Raw genomic sequence first — 19,544 nt, 5'->3', positions numbered from 1 at the left:
TTCATTTTTAAGTGAACTATCCCTTTAAGAGAATAAAATATCAAACCAAGTGTCTTTAAAAAAACAAACTTTTTAAGAAAAACACATTTTCACAGATATAAAAAAAAAAAGATAATTAAAACAACAGATTCAACAATAGAGTGTTGAAAATGAAGACAGCCAATGTCACTTGTGTGTGTGTGCGTCCACTGAAAATTGCATGAAATATAAAAGTTGGAATAAAAGCTCAAACATAATTTTTTATTAAGATGCCCGGTTTGTTTTTTTCTTATGTAATGCAATCACATTTATACATATTACAGTGCAACATAGTTACAGTTTACACATATTACAGTGAAACTTAAGTACTTTTTGGGTAGGTCTTTCTTGAATCTGAATGTTGCGTAATATGACAGGAAGTTTATTGATTTGTCTTTACTGGACAAACAACATATCAGGTTAAAAACACAATGGGCAATTAATTAAATTTGACAAATCCAAATTACACATAACAACAACAAAAACATTCATTAAAAACTTCATAAATGATCATAAATTACATTTAGGACATAGATTTGAATATTTTCATTTAATATTATACTTATTTCGTACATCTAGAGATTCTACAAATTATTTACACAAAGTGTTTGATATGAATAAATCAATGTCAAAAGCAAACATTAATTGTCAGATAATGTTAATTGTCATTTTATATTTGCACAACATTGACAATACAAGTGTTCAATAACTGCTTACTTGAAAAATATTTTGTATGCATGTACTACAATATAGACACAGATGGAATGACTTTAAGTATATTGAATAACAGTGACGTATGTTTTCATCATTACTATATGGGCAAAGTGATAAATTTTGCCCCAAAGTTGCATGTTCATAAAATTACTTTAAATTCTTTCTCGCTGTAAATGTTCAAATAAGGCTTGACCTTTTATAAGCAGAAAGCAAAGGACCAGTTTAATGTGCAAACATCACATCTGCTTTAACAACAAAATCTTGCCTTGGTAAAATATACCACCTACTGGCCATTCACAATGTCTGAGACAGAAGTGCTTGTTGCTTCAAAGTAAGTTGAAGTTGCTCATTAGTTAACCGTGTAGCCTATATGTTTAAAATAGCATACTATACTACTATTTCTGCACTATTAGTATACTGTATGCAAATTGTTTGTATGCATTTAACACCCAAAAATGCAAAATAACCATTTTTTTGATAACTGAATGCCACTTGATGAATCAAATATTCAACATGGAAAGGTCATGTGTAGGATACTTCTGTTTGAAATATTTATCACTGCATAATGCATATAGTTTCACAAACAAATTAAATAAAAACACAGGATGTAGTATACAGTGATTGCAGCATAGTATGCATTATGTTAGTATTCCACTTTAAACAAATTTATTTTATTTTGCTTCATGTTCATGCACATTGATGGAAAAGTTTCTTCTTTGCCCTTCAGATATATCAGATATATAGATTTTATACAAGACAAAATTCATAAAAAATTCACAAACATAATACTGGCCAAACACATTCAAATATACCGTGTTGATGCTCTCTAGCTTTTTATCTTGATGGTATTGATAAGGTTTTGTAGATTTTGGTCACGTTGAAGCTTCAATTTAAAGACTTCAACTCATTTGAGGTCTACAGCTGCGATTAAACTGCATGCAAACACAACATACAATGACAGTAAAGTAGCACAGCACTGTACATGTGTTGTTGTTAACACTAGATCCTTCTCTAATAGGACAAGACGTCACTTCATAAGGATGTTGATCTGTACAACGTGTTATTAAACCATCAAACATCTGATAATGATCGTCCTTCAGATAATGTGCAGCAGATGTAGTATGTTAAACAGATGGTGTTTTTCTTTCCATTCCAAATGCTTCTATTCGTGTCTATTTCTCATCCATAATTCCACACATCACTGTTTCAAAGGGGGTGTCACGCACCTATGTATATACAGTACCATTCAGAAGTTTAGGGCCACTGAGAATTTTAAGTATTTTTGAAAGAAGTCTGTTATACTCATCAAGGCTGCATTTATTTGATCAAAAATACAGTAAAAACAGTAATATTGCGAAATACTGTTACAATTTAAAATGACTTATTTTCTATTTGAATATATTTTAAAATGTAATTTATTCCTGTGATGGTAAAACTGAATTTTCAGCATCATTACTCCAGTCTTCAGTCACATGATCCTTCAGAAATCATTCTAATATGCTGATTTGCTGCTCAAGAAACATTATGATTATTGTCAGTGCTGAAAACAGTTGTGATTCTTGATATTTTTTGTGGAAACATTATTTTCAGGATGCATCCTTGCTGAATTAAAGTATTAATTTGTTTAAAAAAAAAATTACCCCAAACTTTTGAACGGTACCACACACACACACACACTTAATTCTTAATAAGAATAATAAATGGGTGATTTCTTGCATTTTTAAACAAATGCTTTTTTTCTTTCTCCACTAATGCAACTTCATTATTAACAATTATTTTGTTAAGTTGCACTCAAAATCCTCTTTGCTTAAAAACATTTCTGATTTCTCAGCTCTATAATCCTTATATCAGCAATTACATCTTTTCTTATATCTTATTGTCCTCATAAAATGTTCATAAAATGCACCTTTCACTTTTCACATGTAAGGAGAGATCAGCTGATCTTGACTGGATCAACCAAACTAGTCCTCTCATTCAGCTGCCATTCACAGGGTTCAAACCCCTCAGATACGAGCTCACAGCTCCACTAGTAACCTGCCAAGACTGGCACATGCTTTGGTGGGCTGTTCCCTAACTCAAAGCAAATGCAAATGTCCAATGGGTGATGTATGATGTTCCAATCATCATAAATGATTTTTCGCAACACTGAATCAATCAAAAGTGTCACTTCCTTCAACAATCATGCAACACTTTCACAGTAGAGGTTCTAAACGCTTTGTATGTTTTGTATATAAATATCGACATTTTTTTGTTTTGTTTCGACACCACAAAACCTGCTTAGTCTATCTTAACGCAAGACACCACAGGTAAATAATTGTTTAACTAATAGATATCACCATACTCCTCCAGGTAATTAATCACAGTACATAAAGACATGAAATTTTGTATTTCAAGTTTTCTGAAATGTTGTTTAAATATGCAAATGATGCCTTATCTTTTTAAAAATGCACTCTTTTGTGTACATTTCCAAAACTGAAATCTGAACAATGGATAAAGCCAGATTTAAAATTCTTGATTCATTTGGTTGACAAAGGATATTTTGGATATCTCCTCTCCATAAATCAGAAAATACTGCCAACAGTTAGAAAAAAGAAATGTTATTAAGAATAAAATGTTATATAAATCAGGCAAATGATATGAACAAACTAGTCTGTAAAATTAGAATATAGATAGGAACAAAACTGTAAAGCTGCTGAAGTGGAGATTTCTGATTCAGTTCAGGAGAAAAAACTAAAAAAAAGATATGTATTTGTAAATACATATTTTAAAGAAATGTATTTGTAAATCTACTAATGTAAATAGTATTAAAATAAACATTTAAATGTGTATTTTGGATGTTCTTTTGACTAGTCTGAAAGAAGAAAAGTTATGGAAGCAAAATAGCCTAAAATCTCAAAATGGTCCAATGTATGAAAAACAATGTATTTGGCTGTAATGTCTTGCATTAAAGGGTTAGTTCACCCAAAAAAAATTAAATTTCTGTCATTAATTACTCACCCTCATGTCATTCCAAACCCGTAAGACATTTGTTTATCTTCAGAACACAAATGAAGATCTTTTTAATGAAATCTGAAAGCTTTCTGTCCCTCCATTGACAGCCTACGCAACTACTGTGCTACTTTCAAGCCCCAGAAAGGTAGTAAAGACATCATTAAAGTAATCTACGTGACACCAATGGTTTAACCTCAATTTGAAGCAAAGCGAGTGGTTTTTTTGCAGGGGAAAAAAAAACGTAATTTACCACTTTATTTACAAAGTATTAATCTTCGACGCACATTAACGCAAAACACCCATGTGTAGAGGTTAATATTTTGTAAATAAAGTCATAAATTATGTTTTTTTGCACAAACAAAGCTCTTGTGTCACTTCATAAAATTGAGCTGAACCATTGGTGTCACATGGATTACTTTTATGATGTCTTTAATACCTTTCTGGGGATTGAAATTGGTAGTTGCGTAGGCTGTCAATGGAGGGAAAGAAAGCTCTAAGATTTCACTAAAAAGATCTTAATTTGTGTTACAAAGATGAACAAAAGTCTTACGGGTGTGGAACGACATGAGGGTGAGTAATTAATGAACGAATTTTCATTTTTGGGTGAACTAACCTTTTAATATACAGTAATTTTAGACAAAACCAGGTGTTTTCTAGTCAGATTTTGACACTCTTGTCTTTCAGCGAGGTGATTTTGAGCAGCAGGCTTCTGGTGCTGCGCCTGTACTGCGGCTGGGTGAAGTAGAACAGAATGGGGTCCAGAACACTGTTCATGCTGGCAAAGGGTCTTGTGCTTTTGTACACCACAGACAGCAGGTTCCTCAGCTCGCAGGGGGCCGTAGGAAGGGTCCTCACCAGCAGGTAAAGCGTCTTTGTCACGTGGAACGGCAAAAAGCTGATGGCGAACACCAGCGTTACAATGATGATCATCCTGATGGCTTTATTCTTCTTCTCCACAGCCGAGGCTTCTCGGGCTTCGCCGACCTGCCAGAGAACCCGCGTCATTTTGCAGTACAGCACCACAATCACCAGAAAGGGCACGATGAAGCCCAGGCAGGTCAAGATGATGCCATACGGGAAGTATTCAGGTGCACGAGGGGGAATGCTTAGGTCGTAGCACACCGTGCGGTTGCGCTGGATGCCGGTGGCGGCAAACTCAAACGTGGGGGCGCAGAGCAGGACGACAGTAACCCAAACACCAGCACAGACCAACCAGGCCAGCCTGCGTCCGCCCTGTTTAGGCCACAGCGTCAACGGATGGCATATGCCCAGGTAACGCTGAAAGCTGATGCAGGTAAGGAAGAAGATGCTTCCGTGCAGGTTGCTGTAGAACTGAAAGCGAACCAAACGGCAGGTGAAGTCGCCGAACGGCCAGTAGTCTTTGCTGGCGTAGTTGTATATGAGAAGCGGAAGGGAGCAGACGTATAGAAAATCCGCCACAGCTAGATTCAGCATGTAGATCTTAGTCCGCGTCAGTGCGCGCCGTGAGCCCCAGATCCGCAGGATGATGATGAAATTGAGCGGCAGTCCAAAGATGAAGACTAGGCTGTAGACGGACGGGAGAAGGTAGCGCTTGAAGTCCTCCTTGTAGGTGCAGGAAGGCAAAAGGGAGCTGGAATGGTTATGAGATGCCATCTTAATGGATATTCTCACATTCTGAAAAACAGAAATGTTTAGACATCAGTCATGTTGCACATAAACAGATGCATGGATAATTATTAAATAATAGATTTTTACTTTCTCTGAAGAAAATGTGAGTGGTGCTATATAGTTAAAAAAAACTATATAGACATTTTTAAAAAATGACAAAAAGTTAGCAATTTCAGTGAATATGACCTCAGACAACATAATACTTTGGAGTATAATTTTCATTAATATAAATATTGGATGAAATATTACATGAAAAACCTTAAACAAAATTAGAAATGTTGCAACTGAAATAAATTAAGTTTAATTTGAAGTATAAAATCACTGAAACTAAAATATATATACATTAAAGCTATATGTAAATATTTAAAAAATAATAATAATAAATGACAATCACATAAAAAACAAACTAAAATTATAAAAATAACAAAAAAATAATAAAAAATAAAAACTAATTCAAAATATGAATAAATCATAATAGTATATAAATAGTACTATATAGCTGCAGTGTTCAACTTGTTAAGTTGATTGTTTCACACAATCAACTTTTTTTTTTTTCATTAAGATAACATAAAGGAAAAATAATAATAAATAATTAATCATTTCAACTTGAATCAATATTTCATGTCCAGGTGTGTGATAAGCGGGATAATGTACATTCAGCCAATCATAGTCTTAAAATGAACTTTATTATATTATATTATATTATATTATATTATATTATATTATATTATATTATTAATGTCAAGTGTATGTTCCATTTTGGGGTTTTTTTCTAGTTCCTGTACCTGTTGACTTTGTTCCCTATATTCCTGCAATTCATTAGTTGATAGATTAGTCCCCATTATATTATATTATATTATATTATATTATATTATATTATATTGTTAGGTTATCTGTGTTTGTTTTTGTTATGGGTGGGTTTTGTCTGTTTCATTTAATTTTGGTTTTCTTGGAGTTTCCTTGCTTTGATTTGTTCCTTGTTTGATTATCAGTCACACCTGTTGCTCGTTCCCTTTATTGGTTTGAGTGTATTTAAGCTCTGTGTTTTGTTCAGTTCTTTGTCTGTTCTCATCTGTGTTAGATGGTTGTTCTGTTCTGAATTTATTCATGAGAAATCCTGAGTTAGTGATGGGAGAAACAAAGCTTTTCAAAGCTTTGAATCAATTGAACCAACTGCTTCGCAAAATGATTCATTGTTTCGAAGTGTTCGAAACACCACACGCTGGTGACCCCTGCTGGTCAAAACAGTGTAAATGCAACAAAAACACATGACAAACATGCATAAAAACAGCTTTTACGAATCCATTGCAAATGTTTTATTGAAAGTATAATCTATCAAACGCAACTAACTAATCATAAATATTAAGTGTCTGTATAATATGTATTCTTTTATCAATTTTCAGGGCTTGTTTTATTTATTCTATGGATGGGCCAGCTAAACAGAGACTATTAACTACTATTATTCCTTTTAATTATACAAATTAAGACATTAAGACGTCTACAAATGTGTACAACTCATCAGAGATCAGGTAATAGACACTTAATACTCAGGTAATAGACAGACACTTGTTCAATGATTTGCCAATGGGGGGCGATCTCAGTGAATCTGCATGATTCATGGGTTCACAGAGATCGCCACCAGTGGTGAACCACTGAAATTTTAAAACATTTCGAAACAGTAATGACGTAACGAAGCCTTGTTTACTGAAATCACGTGACTTTGGCAGTTTGAAACACACTCCGAACCAATGATTCGAAACAAAAGATTCGTAAAGTTTTCGAAGCTTCATGAACCAGTGTTTCGAAATCGTCCATCAATGTTATTAACTTTGATTTTTGTTGTTACTGCTGTGCTCAAAAATCCATTTCTTTATTTCACCTGCTGCAACCCTCAATTCGTGATCCCTCAATTATTATATTATATTATATACACATTACATTTTAATGTATGGTTCATTAAGAATGGTGGACAAACACTTCATTCCCACAATGCTGCAATTTACCCCAAATTGTTTAAAATGGAGCCAAACATCAAAATCAATAAATTCATATTTTGATCCATCTCATTCATTACCTGTCCACTATCCTTTCAATAAAGGCTCAAAACAAAGCACTCTGAATTATGCTAATCCAGAAGAAAATATTATTGCTCAGTGGATGCTTTATCACAGCGCTGGAGATTGAGTTATCATTGAGTATCAACTTTAATTGAATCAGTATCTGAATAGGAGACATATCTAAACATGATCCAGAAGCGCAGGCGTTTTCTCTGGTCCAAGGTCATTTAAAATGGACTGTGGCAAAGTGGAAAACTGTTCTGTGGTCAGACGAATCAAAATTTGAAGTTCTTTTTGGAAAACTGGGACGCCATGTCATCCGGACTAAAGAGGACAAGGACAACCCAAGATGTTATCATCTCTGATGGTATGGGGTTGCATGAGTGTGTGTGGCATGGGCAGCTTACACATCTGGAAAGGCACCATCAATGCTGAAAGGTATATCCAAGTTCTAGAACAACATATGCTCCCATCCAGACGTCGTCTCTTTCAGGGAAGACCTTGCATTTTCCAACATGACAATGCCAGACCACATACTGCATCAATTACAACATCATGGCTGCGTAGAAGAAGGATCCGGGTACTAAAATGGCCAGCCTGCAGTCCAGATCTTTCACCCATAGAAAACATTTGGCGCATCATAAAGAGGAAGATGCGACAAAGAAGACCTAAGACAGTTGAGCAACTAGAAGCCTGTATTAGACAAGAATGGGACAACATTCCTATTCCTAAACTTGAGCAACTCGTCTCCTCAGTCCCCAGACGTTTGCAGACTGTTATAAAAAGAAGATGGGATGCCACACAGTGGTAAACATGGCCTTGTCCCAACTTTTTTAAGATGTGTTGATGCCATGAAATTTAAAATCAACTTATTTTTCCCTTAAAATTATACATTTTCTCATTTTAAACATTTGATATGTCATCTATGTTGTATTCTGAATAAAATATTGAAATTTGAAACTTTCACATCATTGCGTTCCTTTTTTATTCACAATTTGTACAGTGTCCCAACTTTTTTGGAATCGGGTTTGTATTAATAAGTTTAATACATAATAATTAAATAATAAACATTTGTTTAATTGCTTATTGTTCACCTTTTGATTATTACTGTTGCCTGTAGTAATTATGTGTCTGATTTTCAATTTCCAACCTATTTTGGGTTCATTTTAAGCCAGCCATATAGTAATTTTTAAACAATAGTTGAGTTAAACAAAACTGCCAACCATTTATCCCAACCATTGGTTCAAAACAACCCAGTCCATATTTAACCCAACTTGGGTTGTTTTTAACCCAGCATTTTTTAGAATGTATAAACGTTTGGGTTTAAAATTCTGGGGCTGTATGCAAAAAACTTTAGTAAAATTTTAGTCTTAAGTGTGTCAAAATTCTAAGAATGATATTTTCTCTTATTTCTACACTTAAGAATAAGTGTGATTCATAAAAGTACATAAGTGTTAGGATTATGTCTCAACTTGAGACATAAATGATTTAAGAGTGCTGGAGACGTATGCTAACCTAGTTAGGAATAGCATGATGACACAAGTCAGATGGTACATACTTGGCCGTCACTTAATCATGGGTTGACAACAACTTATTAATAAAAATCAATGATGAAGATAACAATTAATTTCATTCATATTACTTGGATATGTGTCAATAGTCAGGCAATTAGCAGGCAATAGCAGACCTCGGAATATTGCTACTAACCAATCAGATTCAAGCATTTCAGAAAGCCGTGTAATAAGTAAGCAATAAGGTACAAGAGGCTGTGCTGTATCATGAATAAATCATGGCTGAAGGGCGTTGTTAGGCCTGCAACCCCTTCAGCCGTGACTTTGTATTTGTATTATGTGGCAACCTGAAACGGTTATCACACAATACAAATATTAAAGCCAAGAATATGTAACAATGCAACTTTCATGTAAACTCTTACTAAAAGCCTTCCTTCTGCCGGAAAAAATAGTCCCTGACCGTGAACAGCAACAGAAGTTACATTATTACGCCATTAGATGGCGGCAAAGACTGTCTTTATGAGTGTGTCAGTCAGTAGCGAAGACTTTTACATTGAAAAGACTGAATTGTTGTAAACACGGAACAAGACGCAACTGACAAATGCTTTGACTAGTGCTGTCAGTCACGGAAAACCCCTTAACTGTTAAAAGGACAGGATAATACATCAGACATTTAAACAGATTTTTTATTATGAACATAGGACTGACCTGAAGGAAAATGCTAAATCTGAATGCAGGTAATACACTCATTCAATCAATCTCTTTCTCACAATGCTCTTCTACATAATACAGTAAGCTTGAATGAACAATATCAATTGAGAACATACAGTTTACTTTGCCAAGAGTGGTTGCTAAGGGTGCTATGTAGTGATGCACAAAACTGTTGGGTGAAACGGTCATAGCCATGTTTTATCGTGAATAAAACACAGCTATTGACCAATCAGAATCAAGGACAGGAACTAACCCTTTTATAAAGTTCTTTAGAAAAAGACATTTCAAATATTATAGAGAAGCATCTGCAAAGAGCTGAACCAAGTACTTTGTAGCACTTGGACAACATTTGGCAAGAATATTAATAAATACAGGGAATTAAAATTGGCCTTTCTCATTTCATTCATTAAATAATTATTCAACATTAAAGTAACCTGTTACAAAAATACCATTTTATGTGTTGTAATAAATCATGAACAAATGAATGGTGTCATATGATGCTATTACGTCATTCCCTTTCAGACACACACTATTGGTTGATTCAGTGGTTGAGGGCGGCCATTTTGTCTATACATCATAGTTCTTATACTGCGTTCCAGATGAGGCTGGATGTGGGAATATCCTAAATTATATGTCCCACTTCAGACCTCAGTGAATTCCAGGCAATCAGACGTCACGTTCACATGATGACCACATGATGTCGACACAACAAGAACATATTGTGTTTTTGTGTCAATTACGGCAAAAACAGAATAAAAACAACATAAAATCGCAAAAACGAAGTATTATTACATAAACTTAATGTCTAATGTTAAAGTTTGTTTTTATGTTTATGCTCATTGGAAGCAGGACTTGCCAACATCTTGGAAGTCTTTCTGTGGTTGGGGTTGATCGATATACCCTGAGTTCACAGGTCGAATGTCCGACTTTGACATTCCAGACGTTATTTCGAAGACTGAGGTGGGAAAAATCCAAATTCTGAGCTGTCTGGAATGCAGCATTATTCCACAAGACTTAAAATGATTTCATTTTACATTTTACTATTAGATAGTAGAATCCTGCTGATCATGTGAGACATGTCTGCTAAAGACAGGAAAAGAAAGAGTTTACATTCCTCTTTTACTCCTTTCAGTTCCCATTTTGAATGAGTTGATTCATATTCAAATGAAGTGCCTATCAAAGAAAGCAAAGAATTTACTAGAACGGTGATTAAAGGTGGCGACAAAGACTCCTCAAAGTCTCCATTCACAATGTGTTCTACTTGTAAAACCATATCTATTAAACAAATGCTGAAAAGCCATTCACAGAAGCTTCTGAAACTACTGAAATCTGTGATGCAATTTTTTAAAACTTTGATTTAATTTGATCCTATCAAAGTTCTCTCATCAGATTGTAATCTAAATCAAAACAAAAATATAAAAAGTGAACAGAGATTATGAATATCATAATGTTACACTTCAATCGATTACACATTGAATTACATGCTACATTGATTTAATATTAAAGGAATTGTTAAATTAATTATTATCAATATTTCCTGAGAAAAGTCCCCAAATTAAGTCAGATAAAAGCTAGGATAAAATAATAGGTCTATGTAGTGTGTAAACATGCAAAACAGAAACTTTCACAAAATCTTGCTGCCTTCACTGACATTCAAGTAAACGTTCAAGTAAAAGCTTTCATTTCCGGCTATACCAAAAATACACATTACTGCAGGAAATGGTATCAGTAAATGTGGGTTTATTGCATAATACCTCGTTTTTACAAGCTAATCTACACTATGATTAGTGAAAGCTTTGCTGCAGTGGACAAGACTTTCTTTACTTTGTTAGTTCTTGTCTTTCATTTCTGAGTCTGACGTAATTATGAAGAAGTGTTGTGCAACCAACATGAGACATTCTGTTTCACAAGAGCATCTCTTTGTCTAAGTCTGTGTCTGTGTGTGTCTGCACAGTATAAAACCTGCAAGGTATTTAGCAGAATGCTTTAATCCAGAGATCTTGCAATAGTGTGACTGCATAGACAGTCTTGAGTAACTGTTGCTAAAGTGCCTGATTCCTCTGATTCCTAAATCATTAGTCTAGCCCACCCCAGGTCATCTCAATGATCTACATCTAGATTCACAAAACATTCCTAAGTATTAAATTCTTCTTAACTGCCAGTTTCCTCTTATTTTCCAAGTTGTGAAAAAAGATGAAAAATATTTTGTATTCCCAAAAACTTCTTATCTTTTTTCTTAAAATTGTTCTTAAAGGAACACTCCACTTTTTTTGAAAATAGGCTCATTTTCCAACTCCCCTAGTGTTAAACAGTTGAGTTTTACCTTTTTCGAATCCATTCAGCCGATCTCCGGGTCTGGCGGTACCACTTTTAGCATAGCTTAGCATAGTTCATTGAATCTGATTAGACCGTTAGCATCTTGTTAAAAAATGACCAAAGAGTTTCAATATTTTTCCTATTTAAAACTTGACTCTTCTGTAGTTACATCGTGTACTAAGACCGACAGAAAATGAAAAGTTGTGATTTTCTAAGCCGATATGACTAGGAACTATACTCTCATTCCGGCGTAATAATCAAGGAACTTTGCTGCCGTACCATGGGTGCAGCAGGCGCAATGATATCACGCAGCATCTCTCACAAATGTCTCCATGGTTGCCAGGCACGCTCCCTGTTCAAGCAGGGGGTCACAGGCACTGCGTGATATCATTGTGCCTGCTGCACCCATGGTACGGCAGCAAAGTTCCTTGATCATTACGCCGGAATGAGAGTATAATTCCTAGCCATATCGGCCTAGAAAATCACAACTTTTCATTTTCCGTCGGTCTTAGTACACGATGTAACTACAGAAGAGTCAAGTTTTAAATAGGAAAAATATCGAAACTCTTTGGTCATTTTTGAGCGAGATGCTAACGGTCTAATCAGATTCAATGAACTATGCTAAGCTATGCTAAAAGTGGTACCGCCAGACCCAGAGATCGGCTGAATGGATTCGAAAACGGTAAAACTCAATTGTTTAACTCTAGGGGAGTTGGAAAATGTGCCTATTTTCAAAAAAAGTGGAGTGTTCCTTTAAGATAAAATTTAAGAAGTATACATATTCCCGAAAAGAATGTTCTTAAAAATCATCATAAATAACTTCTTAAAGGGTTAGTTCACCCAACAATGAAAATTCTGTCATTTATTACTCACCCTCATGTCGTTCCAAACCCGTTAGACTTTTGTTCATCTTCGGAACACAAATTAAGATATTTTTGATGAAATCTGAGAGCTTTCTGTCCCTCCATTGACAGCTACACAACTACCACTTTGACACTTCAAAAAGTTCATAAAGCGATCGTAAAACAAATCCATAATTAAGTGGTTTAGTCCAAATGTTCTGAAGAGGAGTTATCGCTTTATGTGGTGAACAGATTTAGCTTTTCAAAAAGCATTTAAAATTTGGATATAATTTTACTTGCCAGTTTAATGTGTTTTGTCTTTCAGTCTTCAGTCATTTTTAGATTTATTAGATTTATTTACTATAGTTTATAGTAAATTCTTCTTTTGTGAATACTTTTATCTTTTGCGGTTTTAATGTCATATAAAAATAAAAAGCTTAGAAATATAAATCAATCGAAACATCACTGATATCATTAATTTTAGGCACTGACAGGGGCCCCGTCATAAAGTTTTGCTTAGGGCCCCCAGAAGTCTAGGACCGGAATGGACAAATCAGGTCCTCCCTCGAAATTGGGTCTCTGTTAGGAGCCCAAGTGATCTCATTGGCTCAAATTACTTTTACAGTTTTTTTTATTTGCTTTGGTACTATTTTCACAAGTAAGGTGTACATTTCCAAAACTCTTAGTACAAAAATCCAAACTGATCACACTTGTAACACAGCTAGTCATTCTTTGAAAACCTGATCTCCTGCTTTCATTCTAGTTGTACATATTTTCATTCTACATAATCATTGTTTCAGAACACAAGATTGTTGTGATATGTGATGAGAACATTTGGTTTAATTGCAAACAAGGTAGAAACTATGAAACTATATATACAGAATCTGTATCTATAGAAATCTATATATGTACCATTGATTAACCATTAAGATCAGTTGGATTAAATAATAGATAAATGTATTAAACTGAATGAGAAGAGATGCAAATGAAAAGTTTGATAGTTATAGCATTATGAAAGGCAGTTACTATGAATAAAACATTTATATAGATGAAACACTTATTTTGCGTAGTGAAACGGATACTTTGTGATTTAGTGTATTGTACGAACACAATTGAAAACATGCTGAAATGTTTGAAAAAAAGTACACTTTTGATGATCTGTTGTGATATTAGTACTAAGAGTTTTGAAAATGTACCAATTGCTTGTGAAAATTGCACCAAAGCAATTAAAAAACAATAGTTATTAATAGTTAGTTATAATAGTTATTCTCTTTCATGTCTGATTACAATTCCTACAAAATCATGTTATGATAAATGCTTTTTGAACTGTTATAATGATCATTAAAGGGTTAGTTCACCCAAAAATGAAAATAACGTCATTAATTACTCACCCTCATGTCGTTCCACACCCGTAAGGCCTTCATTCATCTTCAGAACACAAATTAAGATATTTTTGATTAAATCCGATGGCTCAGTGAGGCCTGCATTCACAGCAATAACATTTCCTCTCTCAAGATCCATAAAGGTACTAAAAACATATTTAAATCAGTTCATGCGAGTTCAGTAGTGCGAGTAAATATCTTAATTTGCTTTCTGAAGATGAATGAAGGTCTTACGGGTGTGGAACGGCATAAGGGTGAGTAATAAATGACGTTATTTTCATTTTTGGGTGAACTAACCCTTTAATGTCTGTTTTATTTAGCTTATGTATTAGCATAGCATAGGCTACAGATACCTGATTAGCCTGATAGCCTAGTTTAAACATGCATTTGCATGACAATGACTGATTAACTCCCGTCAAGCCAGTTGAAAAGCCTATTATTTTCTTCTTAAGAAAAGAAAATTAAGATGTTCTTAAGAAAATATTTGAGATTTTCATTAATTGCACTTAGAAATATTCTTATGAACTTCTAAAGATTTTCATGAAGATTTTCTGCCCCAGGTCTTATTCATTTATCTCATAGACAGATGGAATGAAAGCAGCATGCTGGATTTGTCTAGACAGGTTTAGGAACACACGTCTGACCATGCAGAAAACCGGCCTCGGGTGGGATTAAACTAAAACACTGAGTTCTGGAAAAGAGGAATGTTTCAAATACAATCACATTGGTTTCTGTCACGTTTTTCAGTCAACACAATTTTAGTTTACGTTACATAATATTTATGTTTCACATTATTATATATTATATTTGTTATATATTATATTAATATTATGTAAGTTTTGTATCTTTTGTGTTGCTTTTATCCCAACATGTTCTCCAACCAATACGACCATATAGGTCGTTTGTCACTTCCCTGAAATACGACCCAGAGGAGCGTTTACTAAAGTTGCGCCCCTATCGACAACAGGACACTTTCATTTTAATGCATTGTTCCCTTTTATCTGCGTCATATTTCGGGTTTCGCGTAGCTCAATTGGCAGAGCATTGCAATATACAACAATATGCAATCATATGATCATGGGTTCGATCCCAAGGAATGCATGTGCTCATAAAGTGTATATGCACTATAAACCACTAAGGGTAGGTTTAGGGGTGGGGTGGGTGTAGTCGTTAATAAAAAAATGAGTTTTGCAAAATGGAAATAGGACAAATGGTGTAAAAAGTCCACACATTGCATTTAAATGAACACACATTTTGATTGGTAACAACAGTCATACATCATTTCATAACGACAGACGTAACATGACACTGTCATTATTTTTACGCCAGCTAGAGGGCGCATGACTTTAAAACGTAAATATAGGTCGTAATAAGATCCTTGAAAAACGACCTATAGGGTCATTTCCAGGATGCTGTGAGTGGTTGCCAGGGCACTGCTATGCGGCTGTCAGAGTATTCTAGGTGGTTGCTAGGCTGTTGCTATACAGTTTCCAGGGTGTTGTGAGTGTTGCCAGAGTGTTTCTATGCAGTTTTTGGAGTGGTGTGGGTAGTTGCTATGCAGTTACAAGAGTGTTCTAGATGGTTGCTAGGGTGTTGCTATGTGTTTGCCAGTGGTGTAGTGGGTTGTTGCAGGCCGCTGCTAGAGTGTTAGTGGTTGCCAGATTGCTAAAACTGGGGCCACACTTAACAACTATAGATGAAACATTCTAAGGGGCCGTTTTCAACACCTTTTTCAACTAAAACTGTTAACTTTTTTTGGTTTGGTTGATCATTTACATGACAACAGCGTTTTGGGGGCCTGAAAACCCAAACTTTTGAAAATGGGTTTTAAAGTGCAAATTTTTTAAACAGATACCATTATTGTTTCTGTGTACAAAAACGCAAATTTGTGAAAATGGTCATGTCAGTCTATGGGCGCATAGTGTTTTTCTACAAAGTGACAACACCAACTATTGGCCTGGCATGCATAATACAGTAAAAGGAAAAACTTTTTCTTTTTAGTACATCGTTGTCATGTAAACATACTTAGACTGAACTCAACACACATAAAGACTGTTTCCATCGACTGGAAATCAGATTCTAGTCTTTGACAGTCAGAGAGGAGCACAAATCTAACGACTGAGTCAGTACACTACACAACACACTTAACAACTGATAAGTCACGACGGGACATAAGTCAAAAGCACCTATACCGAGTCTATATGAATTTTGTTGTCTTCCAGGCAAAAATTGTAGATTCAAAGATCAAAGTTTAGCAAATATCTAAGCCAAATATAACAGTGATGGTTGCATTTTCATTAACAATTAACATAAGTGTTTAAATAAAGTGAAAAGTGTCATTCTTCTACTGTGTCCTAGGGTCATTTGAGTCCTTTCACGAAGTCATAGTCATGGTCAAAAATAAACAGTAAGCCCAAGAACGCAGCTGGAGATTGTCATAATTATGGTAGATTGTGACATGAATCTTAACTGCATTAATGTAACAATGTTTACTTGAGACGACACAGCTTCAAGGAGCGGAACGGAGAGGGAGTGGTGGTTATGTCTGTTGATTTAAGCAAACACAGATAGCTGTCAGCTGTCTGGTGGCAAGATCCATGTTTTCCACCTGTGAGAGAGCCCAATCTGGACTCATTTGTTCTGAGAGCGCTGTATATGAGGTTCTGTTTAGCTGTGAGTACATATATTCTTGTGACACCTATGCAAATATCGCCAGGGGCGGTAACAGAACGTTTGAGGACCAGAGAGCAGCAACCTGAGACCACAAGAGTCTTAATTTAGCTGTTACTTCACATTACAAGCTCTTACGCAAATTTCAGACATATTTCTGATTGATAGTATTAAAGAAAGAGAGCATTATGGTTTTATTTTCATGTTGAAGGCATATATTATTTCCCAAACATCCTCTTCCACACCTTTTTTCTTGGAAACTTGAAGCTTTCTTTAAAGTAGACTTGCTATACAAACAAAACAACTGTTGAAATGAAAAATATCCTGTCAGGTCTTGAACATTTATTTGACTCATTAATTTTGCAAATCCTTGCAATGACAATAACTACAAATCATCTCAAACACTGTGAACCCTGGTTATACAACATAAACGAGTGATAGTGTCAGTTTGTGGACATTAAAACGGAAGCAGATACTGGTGGTAAGAGGGTTGTTCACCTTGCACGCATTTATCATACTTAGTCAGGTGCAAAAATAGCACACTAAAGCAAGGGTTTGCTTCCAAGCAACATTATGTGGTGACATTTCCCCACAGCAAAACTGAGACAAACCGATAACAGTGGATTACCTTTGACAAGGAAAGTCATGTTTCTGAGTGGGCATTGTTCTCTTTTATCTTTTCTTAGAGATTGGCTTGTGTTTTTTCTCTTCGTTGAGGATACAAACTGCCCTTGGCACCACTGGCTGCCATTGTTATGAATTTAAGAAGGTCAAAGTATATATATAAAAAAGGAAGCTATTTAAGATTATGGTCTGGATCAACAATCTCTTACAATGTTTTCTTTTCTACACACATTTCTACCCACACCATGATGTTATTTAACCTAATGAGACATTAGTGTCTTTCCAAGCACATAAATGAAACACAGAAGCCATTCACTGAAGCATCACTAACCCACTGGAATCCACACTGCAAACAATGACTTACAGTGGAATCCTGCATCGTACTTCCAAAGAGCTGTTTATACAGATGTTAATGTCAATCAGGTCAGAATGATACTTTTTTTTTTTATACATGAATTCCATCACTGCATAACTGCACTAACTGGACAAAAATAAATGAACATGACATGGTGTGGAGCGGAAACTGTACAACTGACGGAAACGGATTTCTCCGCAAATAGTTACATTTTTAATGTAAAAAGATTTTACCTATAAAACCTAGGGTGAATTCAGGGTTATTGGGACACTTTTTGCCACTGAGATGAATTGGAAAAAATGTCCCAATCAACCTGAATTCACCCTATATATGACAAAAAAAAGCCAAACATTTTTATTAAGAGCATTATTTTTTACATTTTAACACTATATAAAATCCTAATTATCAATATAAAATCTGAATAGTTAACAACAGACGTTGGTAATTATTAGTTATGGGTAGGTCTATTGCATTTATTTGTTATTGCAATTAAAACTGGTTTCTTTTATGCTTAACTGTTTTACATTTATTTGTGGCCATAGTGCAGTTCTATGTAAATTTTGTAACACTAGGAAAGGCAAAATAAACATTATAAAAAAGATTATATATCTAAAAGAACAAAACCTGGATTAGGAATTAGCATTCATTAGTATCTGCATTCATAAGTAGCTAAACATCACAATGAATTGCCCAGAATAAGCAGCTGATGTTTGTAATCAAAATGCTCATTTTTGATTGCCACTGGATTATCGTAAAGTAAGTGTAAAAGTGTTTAAATTGCTTCCTAAACTTACCTTTGCATCCACTCTTTAGTTATTTCCCTCTTGATCACTGGTAAACAAAAACTCTGTATGCGAAGTAAAAGTGAATCTCCTCAGACCATGAAAAGAGAAGAATCGAATAATTCAGCACCGCTCTCTTCTTCTTTTTAGACGTGCGCGTCATCGACACCATGCTCGCAGTAACACGCCCCCGTCTCATTAATAATATTTACGTAACGTTACGTCCAGCACAGTAGGCTTATCTGATTGGCTGAACGACGTTGACAAGTTCCACAGAATGAATTGATTCATGAATTCGTGGTAATGTACATATAGAGCTTAACTTTTTTCTATAATTGTTTTTACTTGGTAATTTTGTGTGTAAAGCAGCCAATAAAATACTTTTGAAAGCGAAAATGAAATTTGGAAGAATAGCCTATCTGAAAATGTTTGTTGTTAAATGTATGTATAGGCTACTATATAGAGCCTATGGCACATAATGCTTAGGTATTGATTATCTCACAAAAAGCTTGGGGATAAACATAGAAATGTTATAATAACTCAAATTGCCCCCAAGTTAGAACAGCTGCTTTGTCACTGTTTGGTTAGCATAATCTACCATTGAAATCAACAAACAAACTATCAGTCTTTTGTAGCCTACATGATTTTGCCCTGCAGGCAGGTGGTTTCTGTTTTCAGCAAAAAAAAAAAAAAAGGTTTAACCAAAGTTTCACAGCTGTTCTGCAGCTGACTAATTTTAAAAAGCAGTACAGGTAACTGTTTTTTTTGTGATCCATAAAAACTTGCTCATGTTTTTGCTCATTTGTAAAGGCGAAGAACAAGTTAAAGCATAACCCCATGAGAATACTTGAGTGAAATGTAATACTTAGAGTACTCAGAGATGTCCTTAACCCTTGTGAGCTGCTCATTTGGGGTGTACAC

The 19,544-nt window shown here is 34.9% G+C and overlaps 1 protein-coding gene across 1 annotated transcript; it reads right to left on the bottom strand.

Moving 5' to 3' along the window:
• Positions 1–219: 219 nt before the first annotated feature.
• Positions 220–18,782, bottom strand: LOC127500069 (P2Y purinoceptor 3). Its single transcript, XM_051870958.1, has 2 exons — positions 18,636–18,782; positions 220–5,379 (listed from the first exon to the last, which is right to left on the bottom strand). Exon 2 carries the CDS (start codon positions 5,356–5,358, stop codon positions 4,381–4,383), a length of 978 nt encoding a protein of 325 aa, XP_051726918.1. The 5' UTR covers positions 5,359–5,379; positions 18,636–18,782; the 3' UTR covers positions 220–4,380.
• Positions 18,783–19,544: the final 762 nt, after the last annotated feature.

Source organism: Ctenopharyngodon idella, chromosome 18, assembly GCF_019924925.1.
Source record: "Ctenopharyngodon idella isolate HZGC_01 chromosome 18, HZGC01, whole genome shotgun sequence".
NCBI classification, from domain to species: Eukaryota; Metazoa; Chordata; class Actinopteri; order Cypriniformes; family Xenocyprididae; genus Ctenopharyngodon; species Ctenopharyngodon idella.
The sequence above is the reverse complement of the archived record's forward strand: the minus strand, read 5'-3'. Positions and strand labels throughout refer to the sequence as shown.

Coding starts and splice junctions, on each gene's coding strand:
- LOC127500069 (XM_051870958.1), bottom strand. CDS start 5,358: ATGGCATCTCATAACCATTCCAGCTCCCTTTTGCCTTCCTGCACCTAC.